At 40.8% G+C, this 21,794-nt stretch overlaps 1 protein-coding gene across 3 annotated transcripts in view; it reads left to right on the top strand.

Moving 5' to 3' along the window:
* Window positions 1–538: 538 nt before the first annotated feature.
* GRM7 (glutamate metabotropic receptor 7) overlaps window positions 539–21,794 on the top strand; it is a 946,213-nt gene continuing 924,957 nt past the window's right edge. The window contains exon 1 of one of the 3 annotated variants that reach the window (XM_044934328.2): window positions 539–1,413. In XM_044934328.2, the coding sequence (XP_044790263.2) occupies window positions 895–1,413 (519 nt within the window). In that variant the 5' untranslated portion in view covers window positions 539–894. The remainder of the gene's footprint in view (window positions 1,414–21,794) is intronic. The other 2 variants (XM_044934327.2, XM_025272826.3) reach the window with 2 other exon arrangements.

Here is a 21,794-nt window from a genome sequence, read left to right as displayed (position 1 = left end):
CAGGCTAGCCCAGTGCATGGCTCCAGAGAAGTCTCTGGTTAAAGGTTCTTTACGTCATAAATCAGGTTCCTGTGTGTATGTGTGTTTTTCTTACACAAAACTGGTACAGACGGATTAGCAGTAGAGACTAGGGTCTCCCTACTTCTCTTCACCCTCGACCACAGCATCTTGAACTACCTTTCATTCTCCCGGAGCTCACAGCTCTGGCTCCGACCTCAGGGTTGAGAGCAGTCAGCCCCAGACAGCACCGCCCTGTCCCGGGGCCGATGCCATAAGTGCCTCGAATGTGTGTGTCAGTGAAGGAGGGCAAGCCAGAGGCTTCTACACTGAGACAGGAGCAGAAATTCAGCTTTCGCTTGCGATCTGCAATCCCCAGATTCCCTGGGGACCGCGAAACTCCCAATCGGAGGCAGCCCCCCCGCCCCGCTCCAAGCCGCCCACCCATTCCCCCCTTTACCTCCTCACGCAGCCCCTCCCTGCGTGATGATGCAAACCAGTGGGGAGGGCGGGCTCTGAGAAGGGTGGGGAGAGCCGGAGAGCGAGCGAGGGTGGGAGGGAGTGGGAGGAGGAGGAGAGGGAGCCGAACGACCATTTAAAGCGATAGCAATCCGTGCCCTCTCCCTAGTGCTGGGCTGTTGGAGAGCTCGAGCTGCAAACCGCGGAGCGCGAGCGCGAGCGCGGCGCGCCGGCCGGGGAACCCCAGAGCGCACGGCACCCCAAGCTGGCAGGCTCCGCGGGACCCCCTACCCTCGTCGGCTGCCCCTCCCCGGGCGCCCCCACCGTCCTCGCCAGCAGGAGCTCCTGGGCTTCCCACGAGGAGCTCACCCCAAGGAGCCCGAATCCCGGCGAGCCCGCCACCGTCCCCTCCAGCGCCGCCGCAGCCGCTGGAGCAGCATGGTCCAGCTGGGGAAGCTGCTCCGCGTCCTGACTTTGATGAAGTTCCCCTGCTGCGTGCTGGAGGTGCTCCTGTGCGCGCTGGCGGCGGCGGCGCGCGGCCAGGAGATGTACGCCCCGCACTCCATCCGGATCGAGGGGGACGTCACCCTCGGGGGGCTGTTCCCGGTGCACGCGAAGGGTCCCAGCGGAGTGCCCTGCGGCGACATCAAGAGGGAGAACGGGATCCACAGGCTGGAAGCGATGCTCTACGCCCTGGACCAGATCAACAGCGATCCCAACCTGCTGCCCAACGTGACGCTGGGCGCGCGGATCCTGGACACTTGTTCCAGGGACACTTACGCGCTCGAACAGTCGCTCACTTTCGTCCAGGCGCTCATCCAGAAGGACACCTCCGACGTGCGCTGCACCAACGGCGAGCCTCCAGTTTTCGTCAAGCCTGAGAAAGTAGTTGGAGTGATTGGGGCTTCGGGGAGTTCGGTCTCCATCATGGTAGCCAACATCCTGAGGCTTTTCCAGGTAGGGGGGCGCTCCCACTGGGGCAGAGCGCGCTGTAGCTCCCCGCGCTCTTAATCCTAAAAAAACCACTGGCTTGGACTTGAGGGGCGCGGGGTCAGGTCAGCCTTCGTTCATTGCCACCCTGGAGATCCTGCCGAATCCCTCCCGCCCCACGCGAGGAGGTACTTTCCCCCTTGCGTTCATTTCCCTTTCGTCTCTCCCCTGTCCGCGCTCCACTCCATCCGGCTTGACATCCTGGATTTATGGCCCCATTTACAAGAAGCAATCTGCGAAAAACAAGGCGATGATTTAAATGGGTTTGCATTAGAGTGAAATATGGTTCAAAAACTGGCTCGTAAAAGTGCCAGGCTCCTGTGAGAGCCGGTTAAGCGCAAGGAATTTTAAAGATGAGAAGACGCCTCGAAACTGGGCATTTCTCAACTCCCAGCTTCCCAGTCCCATGCCACCCGGCAAGACGCAGCTCCCCAGGAAAATGTCGAGAAAAGATTAGGGAGGCACTTCTTAGACCGAGGGCTAGGTCTTCACCTACATCTGAATGTTAATTGCCCATTTCTCCCAGGTCGGATTTCCCGACCTGTAGCCTGTCTTTGAGAAGGCATGGGGCAGAAGACGAGGGGGACGGCCCCCAAGTGGGGAGAGGCCACCCACAGACGTGACCCCCAAGTGATTTGCTCTGGGCAGTTTGCACCGTCTAAATTGCATTTGCAATCCAGCCACTGGCAGGAGCTGGGCGATCAGCTTTCTACTCTTGCCTTTCGGAGCCCAGAGATGAGCTCATGCTAACTGCGAAACAAAATAGCTTTCTCTGTCTCCTCCCTCCGCCCATCCTTTCCCACGACCTCCCTAACGCAACCCCCCAACCCAATCCTGGGCTTTGAGAACGATTCTCCGAGGCAGGCGAGAAGGCACCTGGAGGGAGGCAGTAGGGTGCGATGAGCAAGGCTGGGCGTTCCTCCTGCTGGGGTGCAAGAGGGCGACGGCGAAAATGGGAGAAGGCGGATGGGGCAGCTGAGCGATGGGTTGGTTAGTCTACTGCAGTGCTCTTTCTCGCCGCCTGCTCCCGGAGCCCTAGCCCCAGGGCTCGTGCGCTGCACTGGGTATAAATGGATGGCTGTGAATTAAAAAATTGAATTTCAGGGTCCGCGTGACTATGGGTTCCCTTTTCCTTGTTTCTCTGTCTTTCTCACTGTCTCTCTTTCTGTCCTCGTGTCTCTTTTTCCGTGCTTTTTTTCCCCCTCCTCTATTTTTAATTCCCCCTTTCAATTTCTGCCTCTCTTCTCTTTCTCTACCTTTATTTCCAAGGTTTGTTGTTGTCGTTGTTCATCTCTATCTGGAAGTGACATTTTCTTTTTAATGCACAGCTCTCTCCCTGCCTGGTAGTATCCAAACTCCCTCAATCCCTTCTGAAGATCTTCTGTCTGACCCTTATGCTCACCCTGTCTAGAGAGTTGGCTCCCTCTCAAATGCCTTTCCCTAAGGGTGTTGGGTTTCTGGAGGGGACTCTGGGTGAGAGTGCAGCCATCACCCCCGTCTGCTCCCAGGAGTATGAAGTTTGTGTTTGTGCCAGTAAGAGGGGTGCCTGTCCAAAGCTGCAGCCTGGTATGGACCCTCTGATCCTGTGAGCATCCTTAGTCCCTCCCCAGGATGCCATCACAAAGATCTCTAGATGTTTGCAAACCCTAAAGTGCTTGGGGAGGAAGCCTTCACTTTGAGTTGATGCGTTCAAGAAGAGCCTGGATTGTTGTAAGCAAAACCCAGAAGCAATTCCTTTACCTCTGAGGTTAAGCCAGAGAACCTGAGGAGGCAGTCCTGTAAGGAGGATGAGGCCAGAGGTCGCCTGAAAACCACAGAGGTGACTCACAGAATTTTAACTGGAGCTCTGGGAGTTGAAGGCCCATTTGCTGTTTGACATTTTTTTCTTTTATTAATTATTTTACTGCCTGTTTCTCTCTTCCCTCAGAGCTTGGGCAGTACTGCAGATGGGCCTGCATGTCTAAAACAGAGTGAAATCTTAAAGTCAAGAGAGAGCTTGCAGACTAGGCTCACGGATTGTGTTTGCTGAAAAAGATTCCAGGGGGAGCTGATTCCTTCTCTGGTGTGTGGACCTGAGGCAGTTGCAAGAAAAGAAAATGCTTGCCTTGTGCTTAGTTCCCCCATTCCCTGGGCTGGGAAGGAAAGGAACTGAATGCCAGTGTTAGCAGTGTGGGTTGGGACCAAAACCATTCAGAGAAAACACTGTCATTTTCCTCTAATTTGCAAATTGCAGCTATTCATGTTGGACTAAACAGCAGAGGGAAAAGAACCCCCAGTTTTCACCTGTATTTATTGAGAAGAGGCTGATAGTAGGAGGGACGCAGCAACTTGTAGCTTGTGCTGTGAGCTTGGTATAAGCGTTGGTGTGGCCATCCCAGTTAACCATTGCCCATGTTTAAATATATAGAGATAGATTTCGACAGTCTCTTCCAGTAGCCTTTTTTTTTTTTTTTCTTGCATGTGATCTTAGAAACTCATGGCGTGCAAGTCCAATCCCCAGTTTCCCAGCCTCTGTAAAACTGCAAAATGAATAGAGAAAACAATGGAACACAGACCCATTGTTCAAAGGCACAGTCACTTTGGGGAGAGAGGACAAGAATGGCAGGTGCGGTCTTCTCTGGGATTGCAGAGTTCAGCTCAAGTAAGATTGTCCTATATAAAAGAAACTCCTCTAAATGATTGAATTCTTAGTTCTCCAGAGATTCAAGTTTTCTTTTGCCTGGTCACTGTGGGTTGCTGTGGGGAATATGCCAAACCGATCACTTGAGATAAAAATTTATGGTGAGATAAACTTCTAGGTGGGGGGAAGGAATACTTAGTGACTTAAATGGGGATGCTAAGCACTGAGGGTTGGGGGAAGGAGTAAGAAGATAGTAATAGATGTAACAAATGTTGCAGCTGCCAGCAAAGCCTGGAATGAAGTTCTTTCATGAAAATGAGGACCAGGGCAAGATTGAGTACTCAGATGTAAATAGTGTCTCTGACTTGGAATCCTCATCTGCCTGCTGGTGGGCCAGAGCTGAGTGCTCTCTCTCCTCTGTATGCACACTTTGTTGGTTAGTCAGTGACATGTCAGAGCACAGGAATCAAACCCAGTAGATCTTTCAAATCCAGGAATTTGAGGCTAATGAAATTAGTGTGTGGCCAGGGCTCTGCCAACTAGAATTAAGTCACTGCAACAGCCCTGCAATGCATTTTCAGCCTGAAAGAAGCATCAGGGAGGCATTTCTAGAGATTTGTTTCTGAGCCTGTACAAAATAATACTCTCCTAATGCTAAGAAAGATTAAACGTAAATTAATATTGACTATGAGTAACATATTTTTAAAAAATGATCACAGAGTGGGGGATGGCTTAAAAGTGAAGAGCTTACATAATGTGATGTCCAAAAAATAAATCTCCCCTGACCACTGTTTCATGGGCTATAAGTAAGATATATTATAGTGGAAAGTAATGGGAACGTTTTTATTCAAGGCTTCTCTGCTATTGACTTGAGAGCAAACACTCTGAGAGTATAAATTACTCTTGCTACGTCCTGACTGAATGAACAATATTTCATGTTCAGTGACATGGTCTAAGCTATAGACTTGGAATTGAATGGCATCTGTTTCAGTTGTTTTGTCCTCTCAGGAGCAACTAGATAGAACAAAGTGGTCAACTTGACCCTTGTGGAAGCATATTGCAAATCTAAACCTGTGGCCCTGGTACCATAAATGAAATGCATTTGTAAATTTGTGTTTTCCTTCTGCTCATTGATGCTTGAATATAATCTCAAACTTTGGGGGCAGCATTTTATACATAAGTACAAGGTTTTCTTGCTTCTTTCTTTCTCTCTCTCTTTCTGCAGCTTATGTAATTGATAGAACTGGGCACCTAGGATAATGTAGTGTTACTATAGTGGGAATAAAAAAAAAACTCTTACTCTTTAAAAAAATTCACAGATATAGGTGTCAGTGCCATTTGGAAGAGTCTCTATAACAATTTCTGTCTCCACATTTACTGTGTTTCGGCAAATTTACCTAACAGATGGTGAGTGGGCAATTTTTAAAGGGGCATTTTTTAAAAGAGCAGAAAGGGAATGAATAGAGACAGGCACATACTATATCTGAAGATACCTCCACAAGTATTTTATGTATATATACACAAGTATTTTATGTATATATTTTATGTATAAAGGGAAGGCATAAAGACAGGCACATACTATATCTGAAGATACCTCCACAAGTATTTTATGTATGTATATATATATATATATATATATATATATACACACACACACACATATACATATATATATAAACACACATATACATGCATATATATACTTATACAATTAAAAAGTCTTTGGATATTTTTTTTTCTTCAAGAATTACTGAGATAATGGCTTACTTCAATTTCACAAACATTTAGGATTTAGCAGATTGTAAATGCTCTCTTTGTTACATATAGAAGTTGTATCATGGATTTAAAAGACCACAGTCAATTACACAAAGTGTACTCTAGTCTCAATCCTGCCATTAATTAGCTGTGTTACCTTAGGTCATTCAGTTTTTCCAGGCCTCATTTTTCTCATCGGATATTTCTTATTTTTAAAAAATGTACTGAAGTTTCTAATCTCTGTGTCACAGTTTAGTTTGGAGAAAATCTGTTCTTGTCCAAGCTCCATGATGTCGTATTTCCAGCTCCAGCTTTGAACTTTGAGTGAGTTTGGGGCAACTTTTTAATGATCTTTTCACACAGCTATTTTAGCTAATATTAGTCTAGCTGATTTCACCACTCAAACTTTTTCTTGTGTTCTTCTACCAGTGTGTGCCTTAGTCATACGTATCAAGGCTATTGCAAGGAAAATTGCCTCCTGGGTCAGCTTCCTACGTGGTCATATGACACAGGGCAGGGAGTGGGGACTGTGGATTTTACAGAAGCTGATACAGTTTTCATTATCCACGTCCTCTCCCCTTTCATCTTGCAAAAACAGCAGGCTTTTCTTGGAGAACTGCCAGATAATGACATCCTGCCTCCTCTCTGGCCCTGGGGATGAGTCACAGCAGGTGATTGGTTCATGTGTGGGCATCTAAGTCTCTCAGACTCCTCCTTGAGATTTCTCTCAAAGAAGGATGAGGAAAAAAAGTTTTTTCTCTGTGGAATTTCTAAGCTAAGGAGCCTTGTCTCTGGGACTCCCAGTGATCATCCAGCACAAGAAGAGACTTTCTATAACATAAAGTGTTGCAGAGGTAAGCAGGGCTGAGTGATGGAGAGAAAGCTGGAATTCTGTTGATACTCTGGAACTCCCAAATCCAACTTTGTCTGAATATTTGGCAGCACCCCTGAATTTCCAGTACTTGTCCCTTGAGGTTGTTCTTGTTTGTTTCTGTTTTCAAATTTCCTTTGATGATTTTGAGTTTGTTTTCAGCCGTGTTCAGCTGAAAGCATCATACCTAAAAGAGCTAATCTTCATTAATGTCAAGTTTGCTTATTGACATTCCTTAGGCAAAAAATAATAACTGATATTTTGTTTCAGGAAAATCCTTATAGCCCAGGTTTGAGATATATGAAACTTTGCATCCTCCCCCACTCTATCCAACATTTATTGTTTTACCTTTAAGCATTTATGGAGAAGGAAATGGCACCCCACTCCAGTACCCTTGCCTGGAAAATCCCATGGACGGAGGAACCTGGTAGGCTACAGTCCCTGGTGTTGCAAAGAGTCAGACACGACTGAGCAACTTCACTTTTAAGCATCTGTGACCATGTATTTCTCATCTTGATGCAGCTGAGAAAGAGAGCAAATACTTCTGATGTAAGCCCTCCTGTTTAGAAGCTTTAGAACAATAGTTGATTCTTATCATTTAAGCAGATCTTTTGTGTATGTCTTCAGAGCACAGAAGCATTTTCATGGCATACTAGAGTACCAAGTACATTAAGTCTGCTCTGCTTCTCACCCTGTTTTAAATTAAATAGTCAAAAAAAGAACACTCTCAAATACATTTTCCCAACAACTAAAGCACACATGTGATTATGTTTAGAAGACATTTATGCAACATGTAGTTAGACTAATAAAGTAATGAACCTTTTGCCAATTGGCACAGCAAATATATATGTTCAATGTACTTAATTAAAAAGAAGACAATAACCTATTTTTGCAGGCTAAATAATTACCTGAGAAGAGTATTGTGCCTGCACACTTAATGTTATAGTATTTCATGCTTGACAAGTAATTTTCTTTCAGTTATATTTACTGCCAAATGTTTCTTGGATCAAGTTATTAAGTTATAAAGTCAAAAGTAAAATGATATGAAATTACAATGATAAAGGAAACATATCTCACTTTATGAGAAGTTCTAATTTCTTTTCAATATTACTAGCAGTGACCACAGTGACCACATTGGCGTTCTTACTGTGAGCCACTGTGTCATGTACATTTAGTTCTGACTGTAGTTCTGCAAAGGACATATAATCACACTGTAAGTCTGAAGAAAGTGATTCTCATAGTCCAAAGTCACATAGCTAGTAAGTGGCAAAGTCTAGATTCATCTTAGATTTGTCTGACAGGGCATTGCTTGTTAGTGGCTATGAGCACTGCTCAACTGTTGCACCAAGAAGTGCTTAAAATAATCATAGATTTGCCTACCCTGAAACTGTACTGATTTAAAGATATCAGAGTTGCTAATTGCTTAGCCAAATCTAACATTTTATTTCATTTCTTTAGCAAGATTAATTCTGTGCACCCATAGAAACTTAAGCACACAAATCCTTATCTCCAAAGAAAACATGCTTGTTTTCCATTATTCAACAGGTAGCCCTGTGCAGAGGCAATAAATATATAGTAGACTTTTCATACAAATAAATGAGAAAAGATGTTTCTTCTTGTCCTGATTCAGTGCCCATTCATTATGGATTATGATAGTTCTTCCTAAACTTTATTTCATTCACTCCACTCTTTCTATAAACCTCAAGTGAGGGAATCCATCATTCAGATATATGTGCAATGCGAGAGGACTGTATTAATACAATTTCTGGAAGTCAGGTTGATAGAGCACGGGAAGTATATCCTAATAAATGCAACATTAATGTTTGTGTGGGCCGTGAAATGAAGGGTAGGAGAGTTTTCAGTCTAATGGATTATTTTGTCTATGAAAGTGCTGCACCTTAATAGTCTTATAATTGGTCATTTACAGAGTCTTCCATCTCTGGGTTTTGTGCTTTCTTTGCTCTGAGGCTGTTGATTCCTTTTCTTATTCTGGATGGAAGATAGCAATGGAGCCACTTCAGAGGGCTCAGCCTACCTTTTTGTGTTATTCTTCAGTTGAAAATACTTCTATTTGTTAAAGCGCTGTTTAAACATTTTTATCATGTTTTAAACTTGACTGTGTTCTGAAGGGATTAGCACAGGCAGACATAATGGGAGATGTTTTCCAGGAGAAAACATGCTTTTATCAAAGAAATTATCAGAATTTTCATGTAGAGATTAAGAATCAAATTCTAGAGTTAGATAGACCTGAATTTAAATTCATACTCATGACTTATTACCAGCCTCATCTTGATCAAACAGATACAACATCTCTCTTTAATTTCCTTATCTTTGAAATGGGAACAAGAGAAGTGTGGCTCATGGAGTTACGCATAAAGCATGTCTGAAAGAATAATCATACAGATGGCACAAGATACACTTGGAAATAGTTTAGCATCGAGGTCAGCTTGTGATTCGTGTTTAATACATTTAAGTGCTATTGTTTTATTATTATTATTATGCTGTAATTAAATATCATTGTTACTTAAATGTCATTATTGTTAAGTCTACTGTAAAATTACAATAATAATCCATGATGAATTCTACTCTTCTGTTTCCTTTGTTTAAATCAATTTCTATCTATCTGTGTGTATATATATATATATATATAGAGAGAGAGAGAGAGAGAGAGGGAGAGAGAGAACATTTTATCAGTACTACTCAGTGGACTGAGAATTTCCATGGTGCTGGTTAAAACGTATCATTCATTGCATGGACTTGGTGTACTTAGCAGGGAGACTAACAGATTTGAAGTCAGCCGTCCCCAAGCGTGAATTCCATGGTGACCCTTTTCTAGCTGTAGAACCTTGAGGAAATCACTTAAACTTTTTGAGCTTTACTACTTACTAGTTTCCCCACCTATATATTTTCCAGAAATACTTACTAAGCATCTTCCTCGTGCAGTGTTCTACATGCTTAGACGTAGTAAATGAGTAAATTAGACAAGAGCCTTTATGCGTTTCTCTCTCTCCCCCCCACCTTTCTTTTCTTGTGCTCTTTGTTGATAACAGATGGATGTTATAAATACATTCTATGCTTTGTCACAAGTTGATGGGTTCTATGGGATAAAGAAAAGAATTTGAAGCCACTGAAGAGCCTTGGTTGGGAATGCTAGAGGGGTGTACAGGTGGGTTCTATTTTTAAATAGGGTAGTCAGGCTGGATTTCATAAGTTGACATTTGAGGCAAGACTTGAAGTGAGGGAGTTGTCAGAATGGATTAGGGTGGGGGCATTCCCTGGAAGTGGGAACAGCCGGTGCCCAAACTCTGAGGCATAAATATGCCTGGCAGGTTGGAGGAATATCAAGGAGGCCGCCCCGCTGACTTAGTCAGTGGGGAGGACGGCGCAGCAGGAGGACTTGAGGTCAGATCAACGAACTGAGTAAGTCCTGGGAGACCATCACATGCATTTTGTCTTTTACTCTAAACATAGGCAGCCAGAGGCAGGATTTTAGCAAAGGTGTGACATGATCTGTCTCTTGTTTGACAAGCATAACTCTATCTGTGGTCTTGAGGAAGAGGGAGAGAGCGGAATCAGGGAGCCTCTCAGGAGGCGATTATGGCCTCCACGAGGTCCATGTGCCGGGATGTTGATGGCCAGTGTTCTCAGAAGTGGTGCATCGGGAAGATTGTGGCAGCATTTCCTGGTAGATTAAATGTGAGAGTGGAGAAAAAGGGGTCAAGGGTGAAATCAAGATTTAGTGCCTGCACAACTAGAAAGGTGTGGTTACTATCACATAAAATGGAAAAAGTTTAGGTAGAGCATACATTAGGGGATTAAAGGTTTTGGAGGTGTAAGACAATATTTTTCTTGACACCCAAGTAGAGATGCTGAACACAGAGTCAGATACACAAGTCTACAGTTCTCATGAAAGGTCTAAGCTAGAAATACATTTTACTAAAATGGAGATATTAAGAACAATTACATGGAAGCGCTATTTTAAAGATAAAATGAAGTGATGTAGTTAACACTGTCTTCTCAACACTTTTAACAACTCTTAGCTAAAATAGCAGTCTGAAATGAAATACCTATAGGTTTTGTTGTTTGTTTTTGCAGTAAAACTGAATAAAATGTTGTCACAGTTATTTTATTAGTAATAATATTTGTGACACAGTTGTTTTAGTTAAGACACCATGACTACAAAGGTTTAGAATAAACCTTTCAGTCTCCAAATTTTCACTGCCTGTGTACTTGAAACTGTGTCTTGTAACATTCAAGTTAGTTGTGATAGAGTACCTCTTTAAATAGAAGTAATTCTGAGCTATCTAGATCAATGCAGTCTTATATACCCTTATATATAATTATTGTTTTATGATTCATCAAACTCACTTGAAAATTTGTATCACTGATAAATAAGAATTTAAGCATTTACTCATATATTCAAGGGAAAATTGTATTTGTCATTTCCATTTGGGTCCCTACTTTGAACAATTTTGCCAGACATTGCACATTTTCCCTTCACTGTGCAATTGAAACATGACAGGGGAAATATTATCTTACTGGTTTTGAGTTCCACTTATTGTTGTTGTTTGGTCGCCCAGTCACGTCTGATCTTTGCGACCTCACGGACTGCAGCACGCCAGGCCTCTCTGGGTTCCCGTTAGCTATCTGCAAATCCTTAAACCAACTTTGTGGCTTAACCAAAATTCTCTTCCATATTCATTCCACTAGCAGCTATTGGTCTAGGCATGTACTTATACTAAAAAATGCATGACCACGTTGTCTCTACACATCTATAATTTTATGTTAACACTATCATTATGTAAGCTATATTTTAATTGTAATTATAACAAATTTTACATCAACACATCCATTTCTAGTGTTCATCTAGTGTTCAAGGAGAGAACAGAATGTAGTAAATTTTATCAAAATATACCATCTGAAGAATAGAACAGAGGGTAATTGTCTAATTCTGTATTCACTATAATTAAGTTCAGTGGAGTTGGCATAATAGAATTAAGATGAAAAAAAAAAATAGACATTGAGGTACCATGGCTCCCTCTCCTAACACACCCTTTTCATATCGGAGAGCAGCAATGTAGCAGCTTTTTGTACAGAAATGGAGACAGGAAGAGGCCAGAGGATGAATGACAGGCACAAGTAGGGTTAAACTACGAAGCACAATATGGAAATGAAATTTCGCTGTTGGCTTTGGTGAGTGGGGAAGATGTATCAGCATTTGTGCCTACTTTGATCACATTTTCTGGAACAGTTAAGCCCAGCGTCAACCATACTGTCCCATTGTCCTCGTAAGTAGGAACATACTGTTACTCGAATCTTTGCTTCCTGTTTCTTGATGATTGATTGAGAAGATTATCACAGGGACTGCATCTTGTGAGTAACTACATTGTTTTGAAAAGATTGAAATGCACTTAACAGTGGTAACTCCAACTGTCCTCTTTCTTGATCTTGGATTGTTTAAGTCTGGAGTGTAGCAGTAGGTTATGGGGGAGTATTATTGGAATTTTGGGTTATGAACAATGGTTATAGCATGATGGTTAAGAATGTAGATGTTAGTTCAGATCCTGACTTTCCACTTACTAACCGTATGAGCTTGGGAAATTTACCTGATTACCTGAACCTCGGTATCCCCATTTATAAAATGATGGTAATAACATTCCATCATGATAGGATGGTTTTCAAGTTTAGAGTGAAGTTACCTATGCCAAGCACTTAATACAATGCCTGGAGCACACTAAAGTTGTTATTATTGTTATTATAAATATTATTATTATTATCACAATGCCAGGTACTATTTTTCCTATACTCTTATTCTGTTATCTTCTGTCCCCCTTCATTCCTTTCTTGTTTCTGTATGAAGGTAGGCTTGTCACAGAGCATTTTCTTTCACTGATTCTGACCCCTAGTCATCAAGGTGACTGAACCTCGACCCTGCATTCATTGCTGTTCATTGAAACAATCCCTGTTTTGAGAAGTTGGATGTTGAAGCCAAGTGAGGTCAAAGAGAGAGAAATATTCAGGACATCTTCACTCAGGGGCTAAGGGGAATATTCAGGATTCAGACGGGGAATCAGGCAAAGGGCCTGCTTAATTTCCTACTGTAGTGATTAAGAACAAGTCAGACAGGCTGGGTTTAAACTCACTTCCATTAGGCTGGCGGTGGGACCTTAGGTGCTTTTGTAAGTCCTATAAGCCTGAGCTTCAATCTGAAAGAGAGCAGTGACATTATCAGGACCTATCATATAGCCTTGTTGTAATAAGTGAAAAATCCTTTTTAAAGTGTTCAGTACACTGTTTTGCATCTAGTAAGAACTTAGTAAGTTGTAACTTCATTGACTACTACCACTCCTAATATTGCTAAGTAGCTGACCCAATCCTAGGCCCATTCTTTTCTTAATTGCACATAAACACTTGGACAACCAGCTAACATTTATCAAGTGTTGCTTTTATAGAAACCCTCATGAATCCAAAGGTGCTTCTAACACTCTCCCAGTCAGAGCGTGTTTTGGAGATGGAATCAACGCAGCGCTGCCTCCACCATCACTGCCGCTGCTGTGGACTCCCTTTCCGAGTGCTTTCTGTGTGCTGGGCACCACGTTCAGCCCTCCGTGTACACTATATCGTGTTGTTCTCAGCTCAGGAGACATCATCCCCAGTTTTCAGATAAAGACACTGAGGTGTTGGAAATGTAAGACACTTGACCCACAGCAAGAGATGGAGGCAAGGAATTCAAATCTCTTTCTCTCTGACTTCAAGAACCCTTAAATATTAGTTTACTATCAATACTACATCTGGTGAAGAAAATCTGCTTCCCTCCACTGTAGTTAGTGTAGAAACAACTCTCAATCCCCATATTCCTCTATTGCCCATGCCACTGTGACCTCAGGACTAGTAGGGAGAAGCGACCTCTTCAAAGACAAAGGCAACCTAGTCTCTTTCTGCCTTTCCAGAATGAACTAACCAATAGTTTCTTTCCTTCTTAAGAATCCCCACGTGTTCCTTTTGGTATTTACGTTGGCCTTTTTGAATTCTGACATTCTGTACATGACTCGTCCACTCTACCTAATGCTAGTTTATCGACGTCAAGTATAGGGTCTTACTCATCCTGAAGCCCAATTACACCCCTGTAACATCTCACTCTGTGCTTTTCTTCTTGAAGGACATCTGCAGATATTTGTTTGAATTTTGTTGAATTGTTCTCATCAATACTACATTAGAAGTTATATAGAAAGTACTTTCCTGTCAGAAAAGCCATCTAAATAAATTTCTAGATGGTTACTTTTTATAGGATTATTATAAAGGTTATGGATCTTCAGGTAATATCTTATAGATTAAGTTCTTCATATCACCTTATTTTTACATAGAATGATACATCTGAATTTTCTCTATCAAACCTGTGTGGCTTCACTGGCTTATAACTTAGCTTTTTGGTTGCATCTTGTTGACTTTTCCACTTACAATGATATTCGAGCCTGGTATTGATGGGGTTGAGTGGGAAAGCACATCTTAAGGCCATGAATTGGTTTTGTAGAGAACTAACATAAAGAACTAACGTTTTATCATATTCTGCAGAACTCATGACATTTTTTTAAATTCTATAATTCCATTCTTTCAAGGAGTATAAAACCAATTTCAAAATGTTTATCCTAATTTGTTCACCTCCTCCTTCTTAGTCTTAGTGAGAAGAGAATAAACTGAATGGAAGAAAGTCATTATGACCACTGAGGCCACAAGGAAATGAGTCAGTGCCTGAGTATTGTTTTCATCTCTCCCCTATGCATGTGGTCTAAGGTCTTGAATGGTTACTAGGTGAAAATTACCTAGTTGACCATTGCTAATGGATTGTATCATTTAATCCCCTGGTAGTCATTCAATGAAAGTATGTATTATTATGGTATCTTATAGAGCACATGCATGGAGCCTAGACTCAGCAACAGTTATTTGCTCATTAAAATATGGAATTTGGAGTTGGGTCTCTGACTTCTAAAGCTCTTCTAGTGATTTTTACCACTAAATTAAAGTTGTTAAACTCTGAGAGTAGATAGCTTCTAAAATTTCCTCACCTCTAAGTTTTTAGAATTAAATTTTCATATGATTTACAGTCTTAACAGTTAAGACGGGTAGGAGAAATACCAGCCTGTTGAATGGAATTTTCCTTAAATAAGCCTGTTTTATGACACCAATTCACTCATTCATTCCCTCAGGGTATATTGGATATTCTCTCTGTGCAAAGCCATTTTAGGCCTCACAGTGGAGTGAGCGCCCCTTCTATAGACTCTCCAACAGCTTCAGAGAAGCCTTGCACTGTTTTGCCATGTACAGATGGGGGCTTGGTGATGGAAGCCTGGTTTGTCCCCCACTGATACAACTAAGACATACTCACATTAGTTCACAGGCCTCTTGACCCCATGGTGTAACAGGACAAATGAACCTTACCATTTTGCCTGCAATTAATGATATGAAGGCTTTGGATATAGAAGTGGATGCAATCGTGGGCTTGTTGGTTATACATGTATATAGGCATCATATGTTATCAGCCCGCAGCTACCTGCCAGCCACCACTAATACTTTTCACAGACCAAACAGATACATTCTTATCTCTGCTATGGATAAGCTCTTGACAATATATTTAACAGTGTGTGTGTATATATATATATATATATAATGTATATATATATATGTGTGTGTATATATATATATATAGTTACTAGAGCATCCCCCAATAAATATATCATTGGCTAACCAATGGTTTCTCAAATATGCTAATTAAACCACCTTTAAAATAGACTGACATACCACTGCCTATAGTAGACAGTGGCATTCTTCAGAAATCTTGGGGGAAAATGCCACCAGGTACACATTTTTTAATTTATGATTGTCCATATATATATATGAGCAATTGTTATATATGTGTATATACTTGTTCATACATATGAATGATTTAAAATTGAAGATATATTTACATTTAAATTTTGAGGATATATTTCTATGTTCTGCTGTTAGCAGGTAGTAAATGAAATTATTAGCAGATTCATGCAGCAGGGAAATAACCTATCAGATTTAATTTAATAGGTTGCTTTTTTTGGTAAATTCATGGTTGTGGTTATTATATATATAATATGTTTTCTGAAGAAAATATTTCTACTGCTTTTACACAAAATTAAAATCATTTAATATGGATACAGTGTGTCTCAAATGTCTTAGTACAGTTTTGATATTTAATATCATCAGAAGTAATAGAATTAGAAACATGCCCCCAAAACCATGTAAAGGTATAATTAGCTTCATTTCCCTTATATTTTTGAGACTTCTGAAAAATAAATATTTAATTGTATTATCTATTTCTAAGGATAGCAACTAGAAAAACAAATTTTCTTTTAAAAAGTCAATATTAAAATATGTTATTTAAGATGATCAAATCTAAGGAAGTGATGAAGACATTCAAAATTTTAAATTTTACAATGGTGCTTTTTTATGAATCTATAGTACTTCTGAAGAAATTAATCTTTTTAAAATTTAATTTATTTTTATTGATGTATAATGTGTTGCTGCTGCTGCTAAGTCGCTTCAGTCATGTCTGACTCTCTGCGACCCCATAGACAGCAGCCCATTAGGCTCCTCTGTCCCTGGGGTTCTCCAGGCAAGAATACTGGAGTGGGTTGCCATTTTCTTCTCCAATGCATGAAAGTAAAAGGTGAAACTGAAGTCGCTCAGGTGTGTCCGACTCCTAGCGACCCCATGGACTGCAGCCTACCAGGCTCCTTCGTCCATGGATTTTCCAGGCAAGAGTACTGGAGTTGGGTGCCATTGCCTTCTCCGGTATAATGTGTTAATTACTGATATAAAGTGACTCAGCTATATATATATATATATATATATATATATATATATATATACACACATTCTTTTTCCTATTATTTTCTATTATGTTTTATCATAGGATATGAATAGAGTTAGTTCCCTGTGCTCTACAGTAGGGCCTTGTTGTTTATCCATCCTATATATAATAGTTTGCAAAAGCTAATCCCAAACTCCCAATCCATCCTTCCCCCATGACCCTCCCCCTTGGCAACCAACAGTCTGCTCTCCATATCCCTGATTCTGTTTCATAGAGAGGTTAATTTGTTATATTTTAGATTCCACATATAAGTAATACCATATAGTGTTTGTCCTTCTCTTTCTGATTTACTTCACTTAGTATGATAATCTCATTGCATCTTTGTTCCTACAAGTGGGATTATGTCATTCTTTTTATGGCTGAGTAGTATTCCGTTGCATATATGTACCGCATACTCTTTCTACGTTCATTTGTCAGTAGACATTTAGGTTGCTTCCATATCTTGGCTGTTGTGAATAGTGCTGCTATGAGCATGGGTGCAGGTTATCTTTTCAGATAGACTTTTTTCTGGGTACATGCCCAGGGGTGAGATTGCTGATTCATATGGCAACTCTATTTTTAGTTTTATGAGGAATCTCCATACTGTTTTCCACAGTGGTTGCACCAACTTACCATTCTACAACAGTGTAGGAGGGTTTCCGTTTCTCCACACCCTTTCCAGCATTTGTTATTTGTAGACTTTTTAATCATGGCCGTTCTGACTGCTGTAGGGTGGTACCACATTGTAGTTTTGATTTGCATTTCCCTGATAATTAATGATGCTGAGCATGTTTTCATCTTTATTCCTCTTTAGAGAAGAAATGTCTATTTAGGTCTTCTGCTCATTTTTTAATTGGGTTTTGTTTTTATGTTGTCAAGGTGTATGAGCTATTTGTGTATTTTGAAAATTAAGCCTTATCAGTTGCATTGTTTGCAAATATTTTCTCCCATTACTTAGGTTGTCTTTTAGTTTTGTTTGCAGTTTTCTTTGCTATGCAAAAACTTGTAAGCTTCATTATGTCCCTTTTTTTTCATTTGTTTATTTTCGTTTTTATTTCTATTGCCCTGTGAGACTGACCCAAGAAAACATTGGTGCAATTTATGTTAGAAAATATTTTGCCTATGTTCTCTTCAATGAGTTTTATGATTTCATGTCTTATGTTTAAGTCTTTAAGCCATTTTGAGTTTATTTTCATTCATGGTGAAAGTGTGTATTCTAACTTCATTGATTTACAACTTTTTCAACACCACTTGCTGAAGAGACCATCTTTTTCCCATTGTATCTTCTTACCTCCTTTGTTGAAGATTAATTGGCTGTGGGTGTGTGAGTTCATTTCTGGTTTATTTATGTCTATTTTTGTGCTAATGCTACACTGTTTTGATTAGTGTAGCTTTGTAGTATTGTCTGAAGTCTGGGCTGGTGATGCCTTCTGCCTTGTTCTTTTTCTTCAGGATTACTTTGGCAATTATAGGCCTTTTATGATTCCGTATTACTCTTAGGATTATTTATTCTAGTTCTGTGAAAATGTCATGGGTGATTTGATAGGGATTACATTAAATCTGTAGATTACTTTGGGTAGTATGGCCATTTTAACAATATTAATTCTTCCAATCCAAGAGCATGGGATGTCTTTCTGTTTCTTTGAATCATTTTCAATTTCCTTTATTAATGTTTTATAGTTTTCAGCATATAAATCGTTCACCTCATTGGTATTTTATTTCTGGGGTTGTGATTTTAAAAGATATCATTTCTTTACATTTACATCCCTTTTCTGATATTTAATTGTTGGTGCAAAGAAATGCAACCTATTTCTGTATATTAATCTTGTATCCTTTTACCTTGCTGAAATCAGTCATCAGTTCTTATACTTTTTGTGTGGTGTATTTAGGGTTTTCTGTATATGTACCATATTATCTGCATATAATGACAATTTTCCCTCTCCCTGAAGGAATTCATCTTTAAGTTCTACTAAGACTTTAAGTTCTACTAAGATTGTTTAATGAGCCACTACTCTGTGCCTGAAATTGCTCTATACACTAGAGATTCTAGAATTAGCATAATAAAAACAATAATGCAGATAACAGCAAAAAGCATTCACAAACCTTTCTTGCAAGGAAGTAAAGTCACCAGGGGCAGGGAGGAAAACAAGTGAATCACACGTTCAAAATGGCAGCAATTCTCAAACATTAACGTGCTGAAAAGTCATAACAGGCATGTTAACCAGGGAAATTATAAGACTCCTTCTCCAACTGATCAGGTGTAAAGTCCCATAACTCTCCTTTTGGTGAATGCATTTGGGAGAGTCTCGGACAGATGTTCTCAGTTGTCATCAACCTTCGGTGTGTATCAAATTCACCTGAGAGTGTTATCATGACACAGATTGCTGAGGTCCAGTGCCAGAGTTCTAACCAGTTTCTGGATGGGGCTGATATTATTGGCCCAGGGGGCACATATTGAGAACCACCTTTCAAAACTCCGCAGTATGGGATGGTATGTGTTGTGAATGAGACAGGCACAGAGAACCACAGGAGAGCAGAGGGGCTTTGCTCCAAATTAGCCAAAGGTAAAATCAGTAGCTAGAATTGGTAGACCCAAGAAAAGTTATCAGAATTTTATCTGCATTTGCTCATTTAATCCTTTCACTAAAGCACATAGGTGCTACTTAGTGTTCCTGTTTATTAGAGAATCCAGAGGAGGCAATTATTTTGCCCGAGTCCTAAACCGGTAAGTAACAGGTTAAGAATTCAAGTCTAGGAAGTCTGATTCCAGAGCCCACACCCTTAACTGTTCTGCATGTAGAGAGTGGTAAAATGTTGTCACTGAAGGCTTCCTGGGACACTGGTCTCTGAGTGTAGATAGAAGGACGAGTGGACATAAATACTATCATTTGTGTGTGTGTGTGTGTGTGTGTGTGTGTGTGTGTGTGTGGCAGCAGTGGGGGGAGGAAGCATCGGGACTTCTAGAAGAATGAGCCCTCCCCACACATCTACTCTAAGCAAGTCTACTTATCAGGAGTCTGGAACAGGAGTATGACTGTGGGGTACTGAGAAGGGTTCTAGACACCCAAGGTTAGAATTCCCTATCAGTTTGTAACTAACAGAAAGCGGATGAATGACTTGTCTTACTTTCTACGTGTAGCTGGGAGTTTGGATACAGTCCCTATAGTGTTTGTCCAGCTGCTGAGGAATGTCACCAGGGGACTGAGTTGCTTGGATATTCCAGCTCCCACATCTCTAGCACGTCCCTGTGGTCCACATAGTTTCAAAGGGACTCCAGAATCTCTAAGAGTGTTCCAACCATCTGAGCAGGAAGAAAGAAAAGTGAAAAAGAAATTAAGTAATATTAAAAAAAAAAAAGGGAGTGTCTAAATCAGGGAGCAAATTACTTGCCACAAATGATCAGCAGACTTTCTCTTAGAGATATATCAGCTAGGGCTTTAAATGGCCACCGTAGCCTTAAGGGTAATGGGGTCTCCTAAACCAGGACTCTGATACTGAGGAATAAGAGAAGAGTGGCATTGATTAGCAGTGTCTGCACAGATTTCCTCCCTCAAACAAATATTATCCCCAAACTATTTTTTTCATATATTTTACTTTAAAGAAAGGAGAGGAAACATTACTTATCTGTAAATAGCCTCTTAGAAAGGGTACAGTTATATAATTACACACCCCCTGGAGAGCTCCTTTCTTCTAAAATCTCTTTGAAAACTGTTCAAGGTAAAGGACATTTCTATCTTAATTTAGTAACTCGGAGTTGATTATCTTGGATTAACAGCCTCTTTCTGCAGATGTCCTGTCGGGATTTAGAAAATTCTAGAAGTGGACAGAGAAGTTTTATGGTACACGTACAAGTGATATGCATCTCTTTGAAATAAAATCCATTTAGGGACAAAAAGGCATTTCACATCTTTGCTATATATTTTTACAAAATTTCCTTTCCAGTGCCATCCATTTCTCTCATCTGAATTCGTTATTACTAAACATTCTTCAGCACATCGTCTCTCACTCTCTCTTTGGTCAGAAGTGTTCTCTGGGTCCTCACCCTTCTTCTCATCTCATATGTGAACTCAGCCATCTGAAACTAAAGCAACTGGCCTGCTATGACTTCTCCATATCTTGAAGAACCAGTCTTTGTGGGAAAAAAAAAATTACTAACTAAAAAGGTAAAATACATCCAATCTTTCTGAGAATTACACAACCAAGAGAATAAGCACTGGAAGAAACTTATTTTATTTTACAGATATTTTACAGGCAAATGAGGTTTAAAGAAAAAATGCATTAGTTAAACTAAGTAATAAACCTTAGACCTCAGTGGAGCAACACATCAAAAGTTCATTTCTTATTCATTCAGAAGTTCAATATGGACTTCAGTGGTCTGAGGGTCAGTTTTCTGCTCAGTGTTTTCAGGGACTCACCACCTTTATCATGTAGCTCTACATTTGTCCTAAAAGGGAAAGGAGACAGGAAGTTGCAAGCTACACTTATCAACTCATTGCCCTTCAGATATAAACTCTGCATGTCACCTCTGGTCACATTCTTTGGAACAAAACTATACCCAGATGCAAGTGAACATGGAGAATATTGGTCCTGGCTTGGTCCTAGTGATGCCTCGCCAATCTAGAGGAGCTGGCTAAGATGTAGTCAACAGCTGGTGGTTTCTACCACAATGAGGGATTGGTCTGAGGCTGGATTAAGTATGTGTGTGGTGTATATACATGTACTACATGCAAACATATATGTATGCATGTGTACATGTACAAGGCAATGGCACCCCACTCCAGTACTCTTGCCTGGAAAATCACATGGACAGAGGAGCCTGGTAGGATGCAGTCCATGGGGTCACTGAGGGTCAGACATGACTGAGCGACTTCACTTTCACTTTTCACTTTCATGCATTGGAGAAGGAAATGGCAACCCACTCCAGTGTTCTTGCCTGGAGAATCCCAGGGATGGGGGAGCCTGGTGGGCTGCCGTCTTTGGGGTCGCACAGAGTCGGACACGACTGAAGTGACTCAGCAGCACATAGCTGCATTAGTATGAGCTGACACTTGAGGCTTCTGCCTTGTAAAAGAAATACAAACTGCCTCTCTTTCCTGGTTCACAATGACTACTAGTATTTCCTTTCATCCTGCTAGTTCATCCTCACCTTTCAGTATCACATGAAAATTATGAAAGAAATTATTTCTAAGTTTCCAATGCTTTTAATAATAGAATACTCAAACCCT

The sequence above is a fragment of the Bubalus bubalis genome, chromosome 21 (assembly GCF_019923935.1).
Source record: "Bubalus bubalis isolate 160015118507 breed Murrah chromosome 21, NDDB_SH_1, whole genome shotgun sequence".
NCBI lineage: Eukaryota > Metazoa > Chordata > Mammalia > Artiodactyla > Bovidae > Bubalus > Bubalus bubalis.
Note: the sequence above shows the minus strand (reverse complement) of the source record. Positions and strands in the feature narration are given on the sequence as shown.